This window comes from Rana temporaria, chromosome 2 (genome assembly GCF_905171775.1).
Source record: "Rana temporaria chromosome 2, aRanTem1.1, whole genome shotgun sequence".
NCBI lineage: Eukaryota > Metazoa > Chordata > Amphibia > Anura > Ranidae > Rana > Rana temporaria.
The window spans coordinates 384,552,069-384,576,593 of record NC_053490.1 but is presented as its reverse complement, the minus strand read 5'-3'; the positions used below and the strand labels follow the sequence as shown (position 1 = coordinate 384,576,593).

The 24,525-nt window shown below is 43.9% G+C and overlaps 1 protein-coding gene across 4 annotated transcripts in view; it reads left to right on the top strand.

Moving 5' to 3' along the window:
• The window catches only part of ZCCHC17 (zinc finger CCHC-type containing 17), a 75,936-nt gene that overhangs the window by 12,696 nt on the left and 38,715 nt on the right, over window positions 1-24,525 (top strand). For 3 of the 4 annotated variants that reach the window (XM_040337924.1, XM_040337923.1, XM_040337925.1), the window contains exons 5-6: window positions 15,951-16,042; window positions 16,116-16,216. In XM_040337924.1, the coding sequence (XP_040193858.1) occupies window positions 15,951-16,042; window positions 16,116-16,216 (193 nt within the window). Of the gene's footprint in view, window positions 1-15,950; window positions 16,043-16,115; window positions 16,217-16,900; window positions 17,068-24,525 lie in introns of all 4 variants that reach the window. The other variant, XR_005747069.1, reaches the window with a different exon arrangement.

Here is a 24,525-nt window from a genome sequence, read left to right as displayed (position 1 = left end):
CCTAACAGGCCTCAAGCAAGAAAACTTCAAGTGGGCAGCCTGGTTACTGAGGAAAACATTCTGAGATCAAAACGACACTCGGATAAAGTGGTGGCAACGCTTCTGTGTGACAGGAAGCTTAACACCAGGGCCATCTACAGAAAGACCTGGAAAAATGTAACGGCTGGTATGCTGAGAATAACAGACAAAAAATGAATACACCAGCTATCTTAGAATTCCTACAGCAGGGTGCTGATAAAGGTCTAGCCCTTAGTACGCTGAAGGTTCAGATAGCAGCGCTTCAGGTGTACCTAGAATGGACGCTACAAGAAGACGCATTGGTATCTGAACTTTGCAGAGCGTTGGCTAAATACAGACTACCCAAAACACTGAAATGTCCCACATGGCATCTTTCGGTGGTGCTTAGGGGGATCATCAAAGGCCCCTTTGAGCCTCTACAAGAGACATCTTTACACCTGCTGACATTCAAAACTCTTCCTCGTGGTTATCACTACAGCACGTAGAATAGGAGAACTCCAGGCTCTGTCTGTCTGAGCCTTTTCTCAGAATTCATGATGACAGAATCGTTCTTTAAACGGACCCTGGATTTACACTGAAAGTGACGTCAATGTTCCACAAATTCCCAGGATATAATACTTCCTTCATTTTGTAGTTCACCAAATAGTAAAGAACAAGAACTAAGCTTATTGGATGTAAGAAGATGCCTACTGCAGTACCTTGAGGTTACAAATGAGTTCAGAGCCTCAAACACTATTCGTCCTGTATGCAGGAAACCAAAAAGGTAAACAAGCGTCCAAGAAAACGCTAGCCATATGGATCAAGTCGACTATACTGGAATGCTACGGAGTTATGCATGTAACGTCGGCAACAAATTTAAGAGCTTATTCTACAAGGGCTTCAGCAGCCTCGTGGGCGGAGAAGGCGTAAGCCACCCCGTAGCAAATTTGCAGGGCAGCAACTTGGTCAGGATTCTCTACCTTTTGTTTAACATTACAAACTGGATCTGATATCATTCAGAACCAGGCTTTTGGTAAGAAAGTCCTCCAAGCCATTGTCCCACCCTAAGATATATGGGAAAAAAATTGCGCTAATCACGTGAAAGAATCAATGTACAGTTGTGTTCAAAATTATTCAACCCCCCAATGCTGTAAAGGGTTTTAGGGAATTTAGTGTACATTTGTAATTGTATTCAGAATGAAATCCTACAAGGACTTCTTAAAGAACCATATGCAACTAAAATGACATCAATTGGTTTTGTAATATAGTAATAAATTCTTCATTTACACAATTATTCAACCCCTTAAAGACTACCACTCTGAAGAACAGAGGTTCATTGAAGTGTTTTCAATCAGGTATTGATAACACCTGTGGATGTCAGGGAGCAGCAATAAAGCCTAATAAGCACCAATTAGGCAGCTTTAAAATGACTGTGATACTCGGCTCCTTCTAGACATTTACTGGTGTGGTTACAAACATGGTGAAGTCAAGAGAATGGTCCATTACTCTTCACAGGAAGGGCAATGGCTATAAGAAGATTGCAAAGATGTTAAACATACCAAGAGACACCATAGGTGTAAATTTAAGGCAAAGGGCACTGTTGAAGCGCTACCTGGTCGTGGCAGAAAGAAGATGCTGACTTCCTGAAGCGTAGAGTGGAGAAAAGTCCCTGTGTGACTGCTGAGGAACTGAGAAAAGATTTGTCAGATGTGGGTACTGAAGTTTCTGCTCGGACAATAAGGCGCACACTGCGTAATGAAGGCCTCCATGCCAGAACTACCAGGCGCACCCCCTTGCGGTCTCCAAAGAATAAGAAGAGTCGACTGCAGTATGCCAAAAGTCATGTGGACAAACCACAAAAGTTTTGGGATTGTGTTCTGTGGACTGATGAAACAAAATTAGAACTGTTTGGGCCCATGGATCAACGCTATGTTTGGAGGAGGAAGAACAAGGCCTATGATGAAAAGAACACCTTGCCTACTGTGAAGCATGGCGGGGGGGTCAATCATGCTTTGGGGCTGTTTTGCTTCTGCAGGTACAGGGAAGCTTCAGCGTGTGCAAGGCAGTGGCACCATGAATTCTCTTCAGTATATTGGATGACAATGTGATGCAGTCCGTCACAAACCTGAGGCTTGGGAGATGTTGGACCTTTCAACAGGACAATGATCCCAAGCATACCTCCAAGTCCACTAGAGCATGGTTGCAGATTAAAGGCTGGAACATTTTGGAGTGGCCATCGCAGTCACCAGACTTAAATCCGATTGAGAACCTCTGGTGAGACTTAAAGAAAGCAGTTGCAGTGCGCAAGCCTAAGAATGTGACTGAACTGGAGGCTTTTGCCCATGACGAATGGGCGAAGATACCCGTAGATCGCTGCAAGACACTTGTGTCAAGCTATGCTTCACGTTTAAAAGCTGTTATAACTGTAAAAGGATGTTGTACTAAGATTGAATGTCACTTGGGGGTTGAATAAAACTGATAATGATGTGAGCACAGAAAATACATTTGTGCTTATTTCATTATAAATGTTATGTTATATTTGTCTGACCTACACGTGCCTCTTTGATTTAATTGTAAGCAGGATGACTGAATGATCAAAATCAATGTCAAACTGGCCAACACAATCAATTTCAGTGGGGGTTGAATAATTTTGAATACAACTGTATGGTATAGCAGCTGACACCAACAATAGAACAACGTTGTGTACAGAAATGAAAAATAAAAAGTGCAGCGCTAAGTAATATATGATGTGAAAGCATATATGTGCGATGTTATGGTGTAACACGAGTGCTCACAATCAAGTGAAAATAATTAAATCAAAATAGATAATAGTATCCAAATATCTGAAGATATATAGTACCAATGAGTGCCACGAGGGTGCTCTCACACTAGTGAGTCCAATTCCTAGAGGAACAAGATTTATGTGTGAGCATCCATGGAGATAAATGACATCAATGATGAATGTAAATGTCAAGGAAGGCCACAAAAAGAATATATATAGTAAAACAAAAGTCCAATGTTGGTACAAGAGATCAGTCCTGGTACGGTGAATCCAAAGTGAGAAAATAACCCACAATGAAGTAGACTGGACTACAACAAATGAAGAAAGTCTTTCTCAGAGTGGAAAACAGATATAAAATCTGTTGCGTGCTCCACTTGGTGGTTAGGGCACAAAATGGTGACTATGCCAAGGTATCACTCTCGGGAACAATAGAAACCTCCAACAGGCAAATAAAACAGGTTGGATACCCTTACCGGATGCAGTGGACACCCTCGTCGGCGACGGGGGGTCAATCAGGCATGCACGAACTCCTTGAGGCGATGATGATGTTGGGATAGCTGATGGAACCGCAAAAAATTTACCTTCAGAAGCTGGATGTATCCAATACGAGGTCAGTCATTAGAGGAATCCTCATAGATGGGGGCAAGTGGGCATGTTTGATCATAGAAACATGAAAATGAAGAAAAAACAGCTCCACATGGTGTGGTTAACCCCAATAAAACGAGCCTTTATTAGGCATGGATAAAAACGGTAAACGATCAAAAACAAGTAGATAAAAGGTATGAGTCCTTGGAAAGACCAATACAGGTGATCACAGAAATAAGAAAGATTGCAGCGTGGTAGGCAGGTAGCGTATAGGCTATGTACCCGACATGTTTCGAGCTGAGAGCTCTTCAACTGGGGCATAACTTTTTTTTGATCGTTTCTTACTGTTTTTATCCATGCCTAATAAAGGCTCGTTTTATTGGGATTAACCACACCATGTGGAGCTGTTTTTTCTTCATTTTCATGTTTCTATGATCAAACATGCCCACTTGCCCCCATCTATGAGGATTCCTCTAATGACTGACCTCGTATTGGATACATCCGGCTTCTGAAGGTGATTGTTTGCGGTTCCATCAGCTATCCCAACATCATCATCGCCTCAAGGAGTTCGTGCATGCCTGATTGCCACCCCGTCGCTGACGAGGGTGTCCACTGCATCCGGTAAGGGTATCCATCCTGTTTTATTTGCCTGTTGGATGTTTCTATTGTTCCTGAGAGTGATACCTTGGCATAGTCACCATTTTGTGCCCTAACCACCAAGTGGAGCATGCAATGGATTTTATATCTATTTTCCACTCTGAGAAAGACTTTCTTCATTTGTTGTAGTTCAGTCTACTTCATTGTGGGTTTTTATTTTCCCACTTTGGATTCACCGTACCAGGACTGATCTCTTGTACTAACATTGGACTTTTGTTTTACTATATATATTCTGTTTGTGGCCTTCCTTGACATTTACATTCATCATTGATGTCATTTATCTCCATGGATGCTCACACATAAATCTTGTTCCTCTAGGAATTGGACTCACTAGTGTGAGAGCACCCTCGTGGCACTCATTGGTACTATATATCTTCAGATATTTGGATACTATTATCTATTTTGATTTAATTATTTTCACTTGATTGTGAGCACTCGTGTTACACCATAACATCGCACATATATGCTTTCACATCATATATTACTTAGCGCTGCACTTTTTCTTTTTCATTGTTCCACCCTAGCCTGGTGAGTACTTAGTTATCCTCTCAAGGGCTGACCTGGAAGACGAATGGGGGGGGGGGAGAGAAACTGAGTTGGTCTTACCGGTAACTCTGTTTCCAGTAGTCTCACAGGACAGCACAATGCCACCCTAATGTTTAACCTTGTTGGGTTGTGCTTTCAGATTCCGGGCTTCGGTTCTCTTGGACCAGGGACCTGAGAGACTACCTTTTTAAAAGACTAATTGGCAATGTGTTTCCTGTTTGGAGGGAGGAACTCTATCTCTCAAGGGCTGCCCTGGAAGACTACTGGAAACAGGGTTACTGGTAAGACTAAATTGGTTCTTCTTTCACGGACGATGGGCACTCCTCCCACTGCCACCAACGATGGGGTGCAATTCCTCATCCTATTGACCACAGGCACTATGTGGGTGTTTTTTTTGTGTTCCCACTAACCACAGACTGGCCACCCTAAAGTCTCTGAAGGATTGTGAACTGGCCCTTTTGTTTAAAGTGTTTGTATAGTAAATTTTTTAACTTTTTGCCTATAAGGCTTACCTGTACGGTTTAGGAGATATTCCCCTTGCAATGCCGGAAAGATATCGCTGGAGCCGCGATACCCGGAAGACACGCCGAGTCAAAATGTCATCTCCCTCGGCATGGACCACCTCGTTCCAAGGTAAGTATTTTATAATGAGCAAATATGCGGTGCATACTAGCTCATTATGCCTTTTGCCTTTACAGGTGTACCAAAAAAAAAAGTGTTAGCGGGTATACAACCGCTTTAAAGTTTAGAGACCACTGTGTTTGGACAACGATGATCAGCAGTCAGAGCCTTGACATTTGACTTTTCCATAGTGACACCCTACGTGGCTGCAGTAGAGGAGACGATTGAGTGTGAAGAAGTAAAATCGCAGCAAGTGAAGGTGCATAAACATTTTATACTGATCTGGGAAAAAAAGGCTTCTTTCCCATAATGCTGGAATTCAAGGAGTTAATTTAAGGACAGCAGCAGTCTGTGTCCTAATTCACTCAGATGGCAAAAGACTTCTGAACATCAGTATTCAGATGCAGCCAGGACTTTGCGCTATGGCTGCATACACAAACTGGATGATTGGCTGAATAAAAGTTTGTGTGCAGCCAGAACCACTGTACCAGAACAGAATCTGTTTGCGTCCAGGGCCAGGCAAAGTCCTAAATGAAATATAACTGCTCAAATGAGCAGTTTGAATGTGAACCGCTGTGGCGCAAGCCATTGATTTGTATAGGGTACAAATCTAGGTGTCCCGATGATTGCCATGGCTGTTCGCACACATGTATGCATGTTCGTTTCCTCGCCGGTTAGAATTGCCAGCAGCCACCTATGTAAGTGGGCCATAGAATGAGAAATTCTGAACAAATTTCACAAGCTGTATCTGAAGTCTGAGGACTTTGCAACGTGGGGTTCTCCACCGGAGATTAATCGCATCACTGAGCCCTTGGAGAATTCCATTTCCTTAAGGGATAAAAGGGTGGACCACAGTTTAAAGGAGATTTACTCGGTGGCAGGCTTGGCCTATAGGCCAATTGTGGCACTTTAATTCAGTAAGATTTACGTAATTGGACCAGTAATGTCAAAACTGTGTTGGCGTCGACACAGCTTATGGTGGCATATGACTTTGTGGATATGGTGCGTCTTTTATTCTTGTCTCATGGCTCAATTAATCACTAAGAGGGCCTTGCGGACTGGTGGCACTGTGTGCAGTGGGCCCAGGTTCCAAACCTAGTTTTGTGCTTGATTCCCTTTTTAATGTGGAAAAATTATTTGGCAGGAAATCCGATGATGAAATACAACTGAACCATTTTTTTTTTTTTTATTTTTTTTTTTTTTTACACAAATGGAGCTTTCTTTTGGTGGTATTCTATCATCACTGGGTTTTTTTTTTGTGTGCTATAAATAAAGCCTGAAAATCTTGTTTAAAAAAAAAATGCCCCTTCTTTTTTTTCTGTTATAAAATGTTGCAAATTGTGTGCGTGTGTATATAAATGTGTGTTTATATAATTATAAAAAAAAACTTTTTTTTTTATTTTATTTTTTCATAACGTTTGGCCACAAGTTATACTTCTACATATTGATAAAAATAACCTTCACAAAGACTAAATAATATACACAGATTTTGATTATTGGCACCATAGCTTGTGGACTCTATCGTTGAAAATTAATCACACCTGATGTACTAGCGGCCTGTCTCATTTCTTAAGACACGAACAAGCCAGGACAAAACAAATACCCCCCAAATGACCCCCTTTTTTTTTTTTTTTTTTTTTTTTGGAAAGTAGATATTCCAAGGTATTTAGTAAGGGGCATGGTGAGTTTGTGTTTTGTTTTCGTTTTTTTGGGCTTCTACACAGCCTGGCCACATACAGAGGCATAAAGGGACATCCATTACAAATCAAATGTCTTGACTACCTATTACACTTTTGCAGGCCCTGGAGCACTAGGACAATAGAAACACACACAAAATGACCCCATTTTGTAAAGGGTCAATTGGTGAGAGGAGAGGGCTAAACTGGACATGACGCTGGTTTGTTGACAGTGATTGCTTCATCATTGGGCGCAGCGATCATGTGGTAAAGGGCATATGTGATTGGTCCTTTACTCCAATCCATTATGTGTTGGCTCCCGAGGACCCAGCGGTCAGGGACATTTCCAAATGCATGCCCAAGGGACGATGTCAATAGAGGGCTTCCCAGAAATAGCCAGCCGTGTTGTAGTCACCATTTGGCTATGGCGCAGTTGGAAAGTGGTTAATTGAGCTTTGACGATAAAATCTGAAAGCTGATTGGTTTCTAAGCAGAGCTGCACCAGATTTTTGCACTATCCTGTTTTTGTAAATCTTCCTTATAATTATATTTTTTATTTTATTTTTTGGATGGCATACAATCCTAAATTTTTTTTGTGTTCTGGTGAAAGAATGCAGCTGGGATCTTTATTTTATTAGTTAAGTTAGGGGTGGTCCTTTGGGGCACAGAGGAAAAGTTGCTGACATGAAAATATGCCAGGAATGAAATGTGATGGGAAGAATTTGACCTTCAGTGATGTAGACATTTTGTTACCTTTTCTTTATCGTACATCACGGGACACAGAGCGGCATTCATTACTATATGGGTTATATGGAGTACCTTCAGGTGTAGACACTGGCAATCTCAAACAGGAAATGCCCCTCCCTATATAACCCCCTCCCATAGGAGGAGTACCTCAGTTTTTACGCCAGTGTCTTAGGTGTTAGTCATGGTTTAGCTTGCCTCCGCATCCTTGGGATTAGGTGAGCTACCGGTTCTGTCCAAAAAAGCCTCAGCGCTAAAGTGGTCAGTAACCGGACCCCAAACCCTTGGGGTATAGCCCATAATGCTTTTCTTTTTAGAGAGCTGGACCCTGGGCCCAGAACTTAGAAACCTTTGGGTACCTAAAGTTTTCTGTTGCCAGGGTGCTATATGGGCCCAGGACAGTGGATCCTTCATAGGAACCCAGGGCCTGAAGGTCTAGACATCCCCACGGAGATGGGGGAAGATTGGGCCTCTTGCTTGGCAAAGTCCTGCGGCATGGAGCAGGTAAGTGAGGGGAAAACTTGCGGAACTTGGTTCTTAGCAGGTTTTTTCTGGGGGGTCACAGGGGACATGCCTAAAGTTATGCACTGCATCTGGCAAACTAGTCACATATCATAAAGATAGGATGGCTCTCTATAGTTACATAGTTACATAGTTACATAGTTAGTCAGGTTGAAAAAAGACACAAGTCCATCCAGTTCAACCACAAAAAATAAAAAAACAAAAATAAAAAACACAGTAAAATCCTATACACCCAACTCCATTCCCACAGTTGATCCAGAGGAAGGCAAAAAACCCCAGCAGAGCATGATCCAATTTGCTACAGCAGGGGAAAAAATTCCTTCCTGATCCCCCGAGAGGCAATCGGATTTACCCTGGATCAACTTTACCTACAAATCTTAATACTCAAGTTATATTCTGTACATTTAGGAAAGAATCCAGGCCTTTCTTAAAGCAATCTACTGAGCTGGCCAGAACCACCTCTGGAGGGAGTCTGTTCCACATTTTCACAGCTCTTACTGTGAAGAAACCTTTCCGTATTTGGAGGTGAAATCTCTTTTCCTCTAGACGTAAAGAGTGCCCCCTTGTCCTCAGTGTTGACCGTAAAGTGAATAACTCAACACCAAGTTCACTGTATGGACCTCTTATATATTTGTACATGTTGATCATATCCCCCCTTATTCTCCTCTTCTCAAGAGTGAATAAATTTAGTTCCTCTAATCTTTCCTCATAGCTGAGCTCCTCCATGCCTCTTATCAGTTTGGTTGCTCTTCTCTGCACTTTCTCCAGTTCTCCGATATCCTTTTTGAGAACTGGTGCCCAAAACTGAACTGCATATTCCAGATGAGGTCTTACTAATGATTTGTACAGGGGCAAAATTATATCTCTGTCTCTGGAGTCCATACCTCTCTTAATACAAGAAAGGACTTTGCTCGCTTTGGAAACCGCAGCTTGGCATTGCATGCCATTATTGAGCTTATGATCAACTAAAACCCCCAGATCCTTCTCCACTACAGATCCCCCCCAGTTGTACTCCCCCTAGTATGTATAATGCATGCATATTCTTAGCCCCCAAGTGCATAACTTTACATTTATCAACATTAAACCTCATCTGCCACTCAGTCGCCCAATTAGACAGAGCATTGAGGTCGGCTTGTAAATTGGAGACATCCTGCAAGGACGTTATTCCACTGCATAGCTTGGTGTCATCTGCAAAGACAGAAATGTTACTTTTGATCTCAGACCCAATATCATTTATAAATATATTGAAAAGTAAGGGTCCCAGCACTGAACCTTGGGGTACACCACTGATAACATTGGACCATTTATGTATTATTCCCCATAAGATGTGACCTCCCTTGTAGTGTTGGAAAAGCATTGAGTGGGGCCTGTGTTATATAAAAATATATGTGTGTGTCAGAGAGCTTTGCTTACCTGCAGGCCTCCAGGCGATGCTCCATTCAGTCTTCCTCCTCAGAGCCTGCAAGCAGGCAAAACGCTGACCTCCTCATGGTTCCAGGCTGCAGGCTGCAGTTTGCTGGAACAGAGAGGTCCCTTCCTCCCAAAATCCCCCCCCCCTCCCCCTGTCGGGAGGGGCATTTCCTGTTTGAGATTGCTGGGGGGGAAGGGCGGGTCAGTGGCTTAAAGGAAGGGGCGGCCCTTCCTTGTTTGTTTGTTCCATTCAATACTTTGGAACTGAGGAGAAAGACCAGAGCGGCAGCACGGGGCGCCGAGGACACACAGTGGCCAGAAAGGATATTGCAGTCTTCAGAGGACTGTTTTGTCAAGCCTAGAAATAGGCTGTTTCTTTTCCATCTCATAGTTTTTCTTTGCAATACTACTCAGGGGGACAGAATGTTTTTTCTTTCCTGGATTTGAAACAAAAACGAAAAAAAAAAAAAAAAAAAGTCATCTAGGGGAGAGGAAGCATTTTTTTATCCCCCAAACAGGTGTTTGGACAATTAACTTTTATAGTTCCAAATACCAATAGGTAGCAGGTGTACCTCGGTATTGTACCATGGTATGCCGCTGTTTTCCCTACAGGGAGCCTTGGGGCCATCGGGATCTGGGGCTGGAGCTGACGCGGGTCAGTCCAACCCTAAGATGGTTACGGAGGAGGTATTACTCACCTCTTTAAAAGAGATGCAGAAAAGCATGGGAAAAATGATATCCGCAGCTATGCGGGGCAGTAAGCGGAATAGATCTCCGTCGCCCGAGCGCGGACCCTCAGAAGAGGAGGTCCTTTCCTCAGGGGAATTGGACGACCTCTTGGACACGGACCAAGTAGGTTCAGGGATCGAAGACCCGGATACAGAGGAGTCTGGGGCAGTCTCCCTGAGGGAGAGCTGGTGGATTCAAGGATTGTCGGACTTGGTCCATAGGACATTCAACTTGCCAGTACCAGATCTCCAGGTATCGACGGTTTCAGCTTTGGGCTCACTGAGGGCGCCTCAAAGCAATGCTGTGTTTCCGATCCATCCTCTATTAGAGGGAATTTTGTTCCAAGATTGGAACAAGCCAGATAAGATCTTCTTACCACCTAAAAGGTTCTCTGTCCTATATCCTATGGAAGAAAATTTTTCCAAAAGATGGGCTACTCCTGCAGTGGACGCAGCCATCTCATGTGTTAACAGATCGTTAACATGCCCTGTAGAAAACATACAGGTGTTCAAGGATCCAGTTGATAAGCGCTTGGAAGCACTACTTAAGAACTCCTTCACTACTGCAGGGGCAGTAGTACAGCCAGCTGTGGCTGCGATTGGGGTCGCTCAAGCATTATCGGATCAATTTAAGCAGATGCTTAAACTTATTCCGGCCCAGCAGGCAGAAAGATTTTCGGATGTCCCTAAGGCCATATGTTTTACGGTAGACGCAATCAAGGATTCTATCCAGCAAGCGTCACGTTTATCGTTATCCCTTATCCATAAGAGAAGACTTATGGTTAAAAAGCTGGGAGGCTGAGCCCCCATGCAAGAAGCTCCTGGTAGGGTTCCCCTTCCATGGAGGACGACTCTTCGGAGAAGACCTAGATAAATACATTCAGACCATTTCAAACGGCAAGAGTACTCTCTTGCCAACTAAGAAGAAGGTTCAGGGACCTGCGTTTAAACGACAGTATTCCCCTGGGCAGGGGCCCTCTAATGCCAAGCAGTATCGACGGCCTCCTGCAAAAGCAAACTTCGGCTTCAACAGCAGATCACAAGGACAGGCTGTTAGAGGCAAAAGGCAGTGGTTTCGCAAAACCAGCCCCCAAGCCAACCTTATGAAGGGGCGCCCCCACCCACGAAGGTGGGGGGAAGGCTGCGACTCTTTTCAGAGATTTGGGAAGCCAGCATTCCCGACGAGTGGGTACGGTCTTCCGTGGCCACAGGCTACAAATTAGATTTCCTAAGGTTTCCTCCTCCTCATTTCCAGAAGTCGAGGATTCCAAACGATCCGGAAAAGGGAGCCGCATTAAGATCGGCATTAGATCATCTACTTTCCCAGGAAGTAATAGTAGAGGTACCAGTCCTGGAACAGGGGCTGGGTTTCTACTCCAACCTATTCATCATCCCAAAATCCAATGGAGATGTCAGGCCAATTTTGGACCTAAAGATGGTAAATGCATATCTAAAGATCCGCTCATTTCGGATGGAATCCGTGCGGTCAGCAGCTGCCACACTCCAGAAGGACGACTTCATGGCGTCCATAGACATAAAGGATGCCTACCTTCATGTTCCAATTTATCAGCCACATCAAAGATATCTACGCTTCATGGTGGCTTCGCGTCACTTCCAATTCGTGGCGCTTCCCTTCGGGTTGGCTACGGCCCCCCGGGTGTTCACGAAGGTCCTAGCTCCAATCCTAGCCAAACTAAGGATCCAAGGGGTCACGATCCTAGCATACCTGGACGACCTCCTAGTCATAGATCACTCGTCTCCCGGCTTGGAGCGAGCAGTGGCCCTCACGGTCCAATACCTCGAGAGGTTCGGCTGGGTCCTAAATCGAGAAAAGTCAGCTTTCCAGCCCACAAAGCAGTTGGAATATCTCGGCATGAGATTAGACACAGAACAACAAGGAGTGTTCCTACCTCTGAGGAAGGTAAAAGCCATCAAGGAATTAATCCTACTGGTTCTAAGCAAGAAAGAACCGACTATTCGCCTATGTATGAGGTTACTAGGCAAGATGGTGGCCACATTCGAGGCGGTACCATACGCCCAGAGCCACACTCGCATCCTACAGGCAGCCATCCTGTCAGCATGGAGCAGAAGGCCACAGGCCTTGGATATCCCGTTGCCGCTCTCATCAAGAGTCCGACAAAGTCTGTGTTGGTGGTTAGACCCTCAGAATCTACTGAAGGGGAGGTCTTTCAGCCCAGTGGCTTGGAAGATAGTGACCACAGACGCCAGCCTGACGGGCTGGGGAGCAATTTTGGATGGTTGCACTCGCCAAGGTACTTGGGCAAAGCCAGAGAAGCAGTTGCCCATCAACATCTTGGAGCTCAGAGCTGCTCGACTAGCCCTCAGGGCTTGGACGTCAAAATTGCAGGGGTTCCCGGTGAGAATTCAATCAGACAATGCCACGGCCGTGGCACACATAAATCACCAAGGGGGAACCAGGAGTCAAGCCGCTCAGAGAGAGGTGAGCTTGATTCTTCTATGGGCAGAGGCTCATGTGTCCTGCATATCGGCAATATTCATTCCAGGAGTGGACAACTTTCAGGCGGACTTCTTAAGCCGCCAGACTCTATGGCCGGGGGAATGGTCTCTGCATCCACTAGTCTTTCAAGCACTCTGCCAAAGATGGGGAGTGCCGGACGTGGATATCATGGCATCGAGACTCGACAAGAAACTAGACAGGTTCATGTCCCGCTCAAGGGATCCGATGGCCTGCGGAACCGATGCGTTGGTTTGCCCTTTGCATCAGTTCAAACTTCTTTATGCGTTTCCCCCGCTCCAGTTACTACCCCGCCTGCTGCGCAGGATCCGGGTGGAGCACATACCAGTCATCCTGGTAGCTCCAGCATGGCCCAGAAGGGCATGGTACTCACTAATCTTAAGGATGGTAGTGGGAGACCCTTGGACTCTTCCTCTACGGCCAGACCTGCTATCGCAAGGTCCGATCCTCCACCCTGCCTTACGGCATCTAAATTTGACGGCCTGGAAGCTGAATCCCTGATTCTCAGGGGTAGAGGTCTGTCTCAGAAAGTAATCTCTACCCTAATCAGAGCCAGGAAACCGGTCTCTAGGGTGATTTATTACAGGGTCTGGAAGGCCTATGTAGGCTGGTGTGAGTCCAAGCGATGGCTTTCTCGCAAATTTACCATCGATAGAGTATTAAGTTTTCTCCAGCTAGGAGTGGATAAAGGATTGGCATTAAGCACAATCAAAGGACAGATTTCTGCTCTGTCAGTGTGGTTTCAGCGGCCGCTGGCCACCCACTCGCTGGTTAAGACCTTCCTTCAAGGGGTCTTACGTATTAGACCTCCAGTTAAATCCCCGCTTTGTCCGTGGGATTTAAATCTTGTTCTGTCAAGTTTACAGAAACAACCGTTTGAGCCGTTGGCTGATATTCCTTTGGTTCTACTGACAAGGAAGTTAGTATTTTTGGTTGCCATAGTTTCCGCAAGAAGAGTTTCGGAGCTGGCAGCCTTATCCTGTAAGGAACCATATCTTGTTTTTCATAAGGACAGGGTCGTTCTCTGCCCTCATCCTTCCTTCCTTCCGAAGGTCATATCCAGTTTTCATTTGAACCAGGATTTGGTATTACCATCCTTCTTCCCTAAACCTACTTCCAGAAAGGAAGGGTTGCTGCATACCTTGGATATTGTCAGGGCCATGAAGGCCTATCTTAAAGCTACAAAGAAGATCCGGAAGACAGATGTGCTGTTCATTCTACCGGATGGGCCCAAGAAGGGGCAGGCAGCTGCAAAGTCCACCATTTCTAGGTGGATTAAGCAATTAATCACTCAGGCCTACGGCTTGAAAGGGTTGCCTCCTCCAGTATCATTAAAGGCTCATTCTACTAGAGCCATGGGCGCCTCCTGGGCAGCACACCACCAGATCTCTATGGCTCAAGTTTGCAAGGCGGCAACCTGGTCTTCTGTCCACACGTTTACAAAATTCTACAAGTTGGACGTAAGAAGGAATACTGATACTGCCTTCGGGCAGGCAGTGCTGCAGGCTGCAGTTTGAGACCCTCGGATTCCGGGGGCTCCTCTTGTTCGAGTTAAATTTAAAAATTTTATTTTTCTCAACTAAGTTGGATTTATTATGATTTGAGTATATCTCTAAATTAAATCCTTTTGTCTTGGAGATGTTCTCCCTCCCCTCATTGTAAGCATTGCTTTGGGACATCCCATATAGTAATGAATGCCGCTCTGTGTCCCGTGATGTACGATAAAGAAAAGAGATTTTTAATACAGCTTACCTGTAAAATCTTTTTCTTGGAGTACATCACGGGACACAGAGCTCCCACCCCTCTTTTTTGAGGACCATTTTGGGAGGCATACTGCTTGCTACAAAACTGAGGTACTCCTCCTATGGGAGGGGGTTATATAGGGAGGGGCATTTCCTGTTTGAGATTGCCAGTGTCTACACCTGAAGGTACTCCATATAACCCATATAGTAATGAATGCCGCTCTGTGTCCCGTGATGTACTCCAAGAAAAAGATTTTACAGGTAAGCTGTATTAAAAATCTCTTTTTTTCTTATACCACAAAAAAAAGTTTCTCTAAATTGTGCAGTATTCTGACAGTTTTAGTACGCTTTGCAGTCAACCAAGAACTGTAAAAACAATTAGTTCCTTTTTTTTTTTTTTTTTTTTTTAAAAACAGAGCTGCAAAAGAAAAAAAAAAAAAAAAAAAAAGAAGATGCTCACATGTGCAACCGCATGTACAATGAATAGCATTGAACACATGGTACAAAAGGACCAGGGCAGTGTAAAAAGAGATTATTTTTTTTTTTTTAAAGCAGTGAAGGTGACTTCTAAGTCCCAACAAACATTCCCTATTGGTGAATCACTTACTGTCCTATAAAACGCCTGCTTGGCGAAGATTCACCTGCAGTGAACATCAGTTTAAATGCTTCATAAATATGCTCTTAAACCCTGGTTAACATTTGTGCATTTTGACATGCCAAATCGGCAGCAATTGCCAGCAATGGCACAGTCCTAATCGGTGCGGCGTGCATCGTTTTCCAAAAGTAGTTTCTGTACTACCTTTGGTGATTTTTCGGGATGCGATTTCTATTGACATTTGTGCAGAAATCCACACAGATGTCTCCTGAAATCGGGACTGGCATGCGGAAATGAAATCGTGCGAGTTCAGCTGAACTCTCAAAGCCAATTCGTGCTATATGTAGCCTGCTTGGATTGGCAGAGGTTGTTACTCCAATCTGAGCAAGCTCTGTATTCATTTGAATACATCACTCACCGGGATTGGCTAAGCGGTATATACTGTATGTAGCCAAAGCTGACCCGGTGTATAAGACGACCCCTGCTTTTTGGCCAGTTTTTAAGTGTAAAAGGTAGTCTTATACACCAGCAAATACAGTGTGTGTGTGTGTGTGTGTGTGTGTGTGTGTGTATGTGTATATGTATGTGTATATATATATATATATATATATATATATATATATATATATATATATATATATATATATATATATATATATATATATATATATATATATATATATATATATATATATATATATATATATATATATATATTATATATAAAAACAAACAAATTCCAAGGTCTGCTGACTGTTTCCAGGCAACTTTTGGGTTAGAATTAGTTGATTTATAATGGCGGTTGTAGTTGACGGCTGGATAAATCTCACTGTTTTTTTTTATTTCAGATAAAAGATGGGAAGCAGAAAATCTCCTTATCCATGAAGGTTGTCAACCAAGGAACAGGGAACGATATTGATCCAAACAATGTGGTTTTGGAGTAAGTGAGGGAATTGCTCAACAAACGGATTTACTGAAATGGAAGGTATTTACTACATTTTCTGTTTTGTTAGGCAGGATGCACGAAAGAGACGAGAGTTTAAGGACTACAGCAAGCAGAAGATAATACTGGAGGCTGTACTGAACACTGTGTGTAAAAAGTGTGGATGTAAAGGTTGGTTGTTTCAAACTCATTATCTACAACAACAATTCTAATACGTGTGTGTGTGTGTGTATATAAAAATATTATTATTATAATAATTTTATTTATATATATATATATATATATATATATATATATATATATATATATATATATATATATATATATATATATATATATATATATATATTGTGTGTGTATGTATAATTAATTTTTTTTAAACCAGCTTCATCCATGTGGGAAATGCATTTTTCAGCTTAAAAGCAGGGGCGCCACTCCCCTAATCTACATGCAGGGCACCGGACACATGGATTCCAAAGGGGAAATTATTATTATTTATTTTCCCCCGAAGCACATGATTAGAGCCAGAGGCTCTAATTGGCTTCAAAAAGGGTTTACAGCTAGAGGTTTTTGCTTACCTGGTAGACCTGGCCTACTCCCAAACTTCTGTGTGATTTTGGTAATATTGGGAGGCACTGAAATATCAACAGCATTTTTGTCACATATCCCTTTATTCTCAAGAACATAGAGAATGCAAATCTACATTGGGAAAACCTATAAAAAAAAAAGTGTGGTGTGTTTTTTTTTTTTTTTTTTTTCTGCCCTTTTACACAACTGAATGTAAATCTATTTCAACTTGCGTTTTTAAATTCAATACTTGAGCTTTATGTGCCAAACCCCTTTTTAATATTTCAGTATAGTTCCTATTTGCTCACCAAAAAGAAAAATGTTCAAGCTCCACAATAAAGTGGCACAGCAAGTGAAATGTGAAGCTGCAGAGCCTGGTAAAAAGGAGCATGTTGGAAATACTATTCCGTTACTAAACAAAGTTCAGAATGGCTGAGAAATCTGGACTGCAAATGGTAAATCTGAAAAAATCATATGCAAGGTTTCATATTTGTCTGTTAAAATTAAACAAATTTTAAAGAGGAAGTAGACTTCCTCTGCAAACTTTTACCTATAGGTAAGCCTATAATTGCGTAATAGGTATTGAAAATATCTCCATAAACTTGTACAGTTTTTAGGATATTTTTCAGGTGCATGCAGCCAGTGACATCACCAACACATGCGCTCTGAAGGAACGGTCAATGTGTGCCGTTCCTGTGAAGGCTGTGGCTGTAAAGGATAGGAGGGTTCAATTCCGCTTTACGACTGTGAACAGATCAACCTCTACAAATTCAGTCAGTGCCTAAATTTGAAACGCAACTGAGCATGTGTAGAGCAGGGTGAGACAGAGTATTACTGGATTTTATACAGTATAGGCACTTATAGTTTACAGCTAAATATAGCTATACTTGCAAAAGGGGCCAGCCTTAAGTGATCTAGCAGGACTTGATTTTTCTCACTAAAGTTCCACTGTAAATACATGTTTGACCCCCTTAACAACTCTAATGCCGCATACACACTATAATTTTTCAGCATGGAAAAAAACGTTGTTTTAAAAAAAGTCATTTAAATGATTGTGTGCACATCGTTTTTCAGTTTCTGAAAAATGACAAAACATTTCGAACATGCTGCATTTTTTAACGTAGTTTTAAAAAATGTCGTTTTTCGGGTTGTAAAAAATGATCGTGTGTGGGCTAACACGGCGTTTTAAACCCGCGCATGCTCAGAAGCAAGTTATGAGATGGGAGCACTCGTTCTGGTAAAACTACCGTTCATAATGGAGTAAGCACATTCATCACCCTGTAACAGACAAAAAAGCGTGAATCGTCTTTTACTAACAAGGAATTGGCTAAAGCAGCCCAAAGGCGAATAGAACTTCCCCTTTATAGTGCCGTTGTACGTCACCGCGCTTTGTTCATCATTTTTTTTAAATGATGGTGTGTGGGCAACGTCGTTTTTAATGATGAAGTTGGAAAAACATCGTTTTTTGGACATGCTGAAAAATGAAGTTTTCTTTCATGCTGAAAAATGATCGTGTGTACGCGGCATTACACCCATTGGGATTTTAAAGGTCTGAATGTTGCAGGTTTCTCCTGTAGCACCCCTGGAAGTGAAATATAGGTTTAACTCTTGTCAGAAATATTAACATTTAATTCAAGGTTATAGAACTCAGATTCACAAGCTGCATAACCATTCCCAGGGTACAGAAGCACCTATAGCAGTTCAGTTGGCTCCAATCTGCGGCCCGGGGGCCAGATGCAGCTCCTTGCTTGCCTTTATCTGGCCCTTGGGGGACCAACAAAAGTGGCACCATTCCTTCTGACACCAATGATGAGCACTATTCCTTCCCCTGATATCAACAATGTGCCCTATTTTTCCTCCTAATACAAGAGACTATTCCTCAGATTGACGTCAACAATGGAGCACCATTCTTCCCACTTACACCAATGATAGAGCATTGATCCTTCTGCCTGATGCCAACAATTGGTACTATTTCTCCCACTAATACCAATGAAGCATTGTATACTATTGATGCCAAAGCATTTTCTCTTTCATTCTTTGACGGACACAGCAACTTAAATCTTGACCTTGGGGTTATATCGCCACCTTCAGGAGAGGACCAGGCAGAACATGTTAAAACGGCAAAACTGCACAGTACTGCCCAGGGGGCGGTTCTACTGGCTATATCCCCTCACACCGCATCTAGCAGCTCAGTTTTTTTTTTTCTTTTTCTTTTTTTTTCTTCTTCTTCTTCTTTTTTTTTTCTTCTTCTGCCTAGTGTAGGAGAAGGACCTGGCTCCTGGGGGGGACCATTGGTTCTGGAGATTTTTTTGTTTTTTCAGATTTTTGATTCCTGTGATCTATTTACAGCCGGGCTGGGTGACAGGCTGGATAATATAGATTCTGGTAGTCTCCCCAGCCCGGCCATCGAGCGTGAGCAGGCCCTAGCTATGTGCTCAGTTGGCCACGTAATGCCCGTCTGATCCAGAGGTAGCTGGCGAGCTATATGCTTCGGGGGGGGGGGGGGGGGGAACATATGACCAGGCTACTGCTGTCGGTGTCAGTGTGCCATGGCTGACAGCCACCTCGTACCGCTCGGGTGATTGGTCTGCCTGGAATGTGTCCAGCAGTCCCCACAGGGGGGGTAATTATGGTTCCACCTGTCTCGGCAGGACGGAGCAGCTGGGCATTCCCTGGGAGGTTGAATTGGGGGTCTCTCATTCTCCTCTTCTCCTCTCCCTGTCCTTTCCCTCCTCCCCATGATTGGGCCGCTGCGCTGCTGAATGGGGGGCTCCGTATCTGGTGGGGGCTGTGCTGGGGGCCCGCTGTCTCTTCCTGGTGTTTTTAGTGTGCACATTGTGGGAGGCCTCCGCGTGGACGGGCAGCGTGGTTGCGCTGTTTTCCTGTAGCATTTTTCAGGAGGTTCGGCGGCCATTTTTCCTGTAGTTTTAGTCTAACAGTCCGGCGGCCATCTTTCAGGAGCCCTCAGGCATTTTCTTGCTGCGGCAGCCATTTTCTTGTAGTTTTCACCTTGGTTTTGGCCTCTAGCACTGGTTTATCCTTCTGGAACAGCGCGAATTGCATAGAACACCTCGTGAGGGAGAGCAGACGGCAATGGCACAGTGCAGCACAGCGCAGTACCTGGGCCCGGGATGGTGTGTCCTGCAGGGGGCCCCTCAGTCTGTGGCGGCTACGAGGTTGGACTTTTGGTGTAACTGGCCTGTGGTTCCTACCGCTGTCTGGCGAGTGTGGGTCAGCATGGCGTCAGAAGCTGGCACTTCTTTCCCAGACATACCTGTGGTGGCAATCGGTTCCCCTGCACCTGCGGTGCCTATAGACACTTTGTCGGCAGTTCTGGAGTCTTTCGTTGTCAGGGTGGAAGCAGCGTGCAAGTGCAGGGGGGGGGGGTAAAAAAAACGCCCCCCACCGTCTTCTGGGGAAAGCTCTGATTCAGACTCGGGCCTGGCTGTGGCACACGGCCCCTGTTCTGACGTGTCAGAGGATGTGGACCAGGACCATTCGGACAGTGAGGATGACTCTGTGTCCGGGTCAGCGCAGGAAATTGCGCTTGTAGGAGCACTTATCACAGCGGTGCAGGATACCCTAAAGATAGAGGATACAGTGGGGGATACAAAGATGGAAATGGTAAAGTGTGGCGCTGAAAATGATGATTTTGATGTGATCAAAAAATATATAAATAGATGAATAAGAGGGTGCTATCTATATGAATTGAACCATTAGACTGCACTAATGTGCTTATTTCAATATACACACAGAAGGTAATGAATATTAATAAAACAACCACAATTTAATAGTGCATAAAACATAAAAAACAAAAAGTGTATAGATATACAAAGAGATAGATAAATATCTATATTGAACATCAAGGTGATTGTATTAGTAAATACCAAAGTGACAATAAACCAAGTGTGTTGGTAAACAAGTGAGTATAAAGTCCAAAAAATTCCACTGAAATGAAAAATTACCATATAATCAGTTGTCTGTAGGTAATCCACCACCGTGAAGATTGAAGGCTTACCAAACGAGTTGGACCAAGCGAGGCTTACGCCTGATGAGTCAAACAGGCTTGTTGGTGTATCTCACTCAGGAAGAATTAAACAAGTACGACTTCCAATGGAACCAGGCAGAGATATATCAGAGTTGACATGAATGAATATAGACCATGGATGGAGCAGCAGTACTTCACATATAAATCCTCCCAATGTAACATATATAGTAAAAGGAAAAAGATTGGGCCACATAGTATAATTCCGTTTCAAAATGAGAACATTTATTAAAAATATAAAATGGTCACTGACATTTGAGAAGACAAATAAAGCAAATAAAATCAAAGTAACGCAGTGGCATAAGCGGAGCCCTTCCCGACGCTTTTGTCCTAATAAGGCATCATCTGGGGTCTACAAAGATGTCGGTCCCTTTTGGGTCCCACAAGCTGGTCAGCACGGCTAAGGTGTTTCCCTACTTAACTTACTATAAGTTTATTTACAAAGAATGAGAAAGACCGCAGCGGGCCTTTTCGGTCCCAAAAGGCATGGAGGTAAGTTACCCCTTTGAGGAGAGTTTCCTGAAAAAAACGGACATCTCCCCCAGCTGTGGACCCCCCCCCCCCCCCCGGTCTCCAGGTTAAATAAGGTGACCACGATTCCGGTGGAGGGGACCCTGGCTTTTAAGGACCCCGCCGATAGGAGGACCGAGGCGGTCGCCCGCTCCCTGTTCATGGTGGTGGGGGTCAGCATTGCGGCCAGTATTGACCATGGCCCTGACGCTCACTGAATAGGCAAAAATGTTGCACCGAGCGTTGGAAAAGCAACAGGCTTTCCCGGTCTGCGTGGAACTGGCGGACCAGTTGGTGCATGGCCTTAAAGGGGTTGTAAAGGTAAATTATTATTTATTTTTTCCCTAAATAGCTTCCTTTACCTTAGTGCAGTCCTCCTTCACTTACCTCATCCTTCCATTTTGCATTTTTTTTTTTTTTTTGTATAATCAGCTTTATTGTTAACAAGACATGTCCAACAGCAATGGTATAGACAAAAGATAACCTCGACCTCGCAGGGTCGGGTAAGCAATAACATCTCAAAAAAGCCAGTTGAACAGACATAACAGAAACAAACAGTGCTTTTCTTGGTGAGCACCAAACGGGGAGCCCAGAATTTACACCGGATCGGGGGGTGTACAGAAACTTAGGGTTAATGTCATGGAAAACAGCCATGGGGGTGTAGGCAAAGTATGCAGCATTTAGGTCTTCCGGGGAACGGCTCCGTCCCCAAAAATGGATCGGGAATCCACCCACCGAGACTGTTGGAACACATGGGCCCGTGGCCCGCAGGGGGGGGGGGGCACAGCGGCCTCCATCAAACCACCCCCTACTCCCCTCCGCACACCAAGGGCACCAAAGGTGGCAACTATTACTTTCGCTTGGGACTACCAGTGCCCCTATAAAACCAGGGGACTGTCCCGTGAGCCTTAAGGCTCTATGTAGCTACTTCAACCCTTGACCATTCATTTGGTCTCCCGATCGGTTACCACGTAGTAGCAAGAATAACAAAAAAACATGTAATCAGAGACAGTGGAGAAAAAAGGAGAGCAGTGGTGGAAGTGAAAAAAAAAAAAGGGGGGAAAAGGGGGGGATGAAGAAAAAGGGACAAAGTCTAGGTGTACCTGCGATCCAGTAAAGAAGGTATATAAGAGATTCTTTCCCTAGGGAAAAAACACTGCGCTAATGCGTGAATAAATATATATTAACCTAATTAAAGAAGTCGCCAGTACCTATTACTCAAGATACCTAAAGTAAAAAAGACATAAAATACAAAAAAGGTACAGCGCTAAAAATATTGAGTGATAATAACCAAATAAGTGGAAAAATAGTGACAAATTCAAAAGAATGTGAATAAGATATAAAATGTTTGAAACCAATATTATATCAATGTAAAAGTCCCAAGTAGTGAAGTGGTTAATAATTTGAAAAAAGAAAGGAGGTGCACTGAAAAAATCTTCTTCCACCAAAAAGGGACACCCAGGTAGTGAGAGATAGTCTCCTTACCGAATCCACTGACTACTATATCAGCGGTCAGTAAGGCACAGGGATGATTATAGTCTTCCCAATCAGACTTTCTCCGGCAGGTGAATGGAAAGGGCAGATCCTCAGCAACAGTCCCCAACACATGGAATAATATGGCTCATATATATATTGGAAAAATTAACAAAAACACTCCATAGTGAAGTACTGCAAAGATCGTGGGTTTTAATTCATCTTAACTGTAAGTGCAACCCAACCTTTATTAAACCCGCGATCTTTGCAGTACTTCACTATGGAGTGTTTTTGTTAATTTTTCCAATATATATGAGCCATATTATTCCATGTGTTGGGGACTGTTGCTGAGGATCTGCCCTTTCCATTCACCTGCCGGAGAAAGTCTGATTGGGAAGACTATAATCATCCCTGTGCCTTACTGACCGCTGATGGCGGTCAGTGGATTCGGTAAGGAGACTACATCTCACTACCTGGGTGTCCCTTTTTGGTGGAAGATTTTTTCAGTGCACCTCCTTTTTTCAAATTATTAACCACTTCACTACTTGGGACTTTTACATTGATATAATATTGGTTTCAAACATTTATTTTATATCATCTTATCTTATTCACATTCTTTTGAATTTGTCACTATTTTTCACTTATTTGGTTATTATCACTCAATATTTTTAGCGCTGTACCTTTTTTGTATTTTAGATCCAGTAAAGAACTCCGCTCTCGTCCGCGCCGAGCACAGCATGCCAGGGGTAGTTCGTTCAGGTGGCTAAATCTTGCATATGTAGCTGACTATAGGGGCATGGCTCTATCTCCTAGGTCTCCAGCAGTCTGCGAGCCTTAAGGGAGGAGTCTGACAGTTCTAGTAGGGCGGTGACTGGACGGGACAAAGGTAGGATCAGAAACATATTCAGACCAGGGTGTCCAGATGCCGGTGAACCGGTCTCTAGTGTTCCGACAAGTCGCTATCCAATCCTCGGCTTCTCTGACCGCATTCACCCCATCGATCCACTCCTCCCGAGTAGGGATTCTGGAATTTTTTCAGTGAATTGAGAGCAAGCCTGGCCGCGTTAAGCAGGTGAGGCAGCACACTCGTCCTTATATTGGCGGAGAGGGATCGGGGGGACATTCAGCAGGAAATGCTTCTGAGAGAAAGGGACTTCTATCCGGGTCACTAGTTTAATTTGCTCACACACATCCTCCCAGAAGGGCCTAACTAAGGGGCAATCCCACCATATATGTACAAGTGTACCTCGGAGCCCACAACCACGCCAGCAAGACGCAGAGGGGTAAATACGGGCCATGTTTGCTGGCAACCGGTACCAACAGGATGGGATTTTAAAATTTGTTTCCTGTGTCCTAGAGTCAATAGAGGACGAGTGGGTTAGATGGTAGAGGTGAGTTAGTTGCGCATCTGTGAACTCCGACTCTAGGTCATTTTCCCATCGTCGAATGTAAGCGGGTTTAGTTGGCGGCGCAGCCGAGCTAAGAAGTCTGTACAGTTCCGACACCAGGTGGGGGGTGGGGGTTCTGTCTATGAACAGGCGCTCAAACAGGGTGAGGGATGAGGGGGTCTCTAATCGTACGACTGTATCTCAAAGAAGTGGTGTATTTGTCTGTATTTCCAAAAATTCATGTGTGAGCCTTGACGGCCAGCTGGGAGGGCTTCATACTTCAGGAGTTTGCCATCTTTCATGAGTTTTCCACAGCTAGCGTCTCCATCGACCCATGACTCAAAAAAGGCCATTTGTTCACCAGGGGGGAACCACTGGAATCCGCCCAAGGGAGCCAACGGGGAAATAGGAGGGGCTAAATTTAGCTCAGTATTAATCTTGTCCCAAACTGACAGCACATGGGACGTCAGAGGGGAAGTCGTTTCGGATAGCCCCCC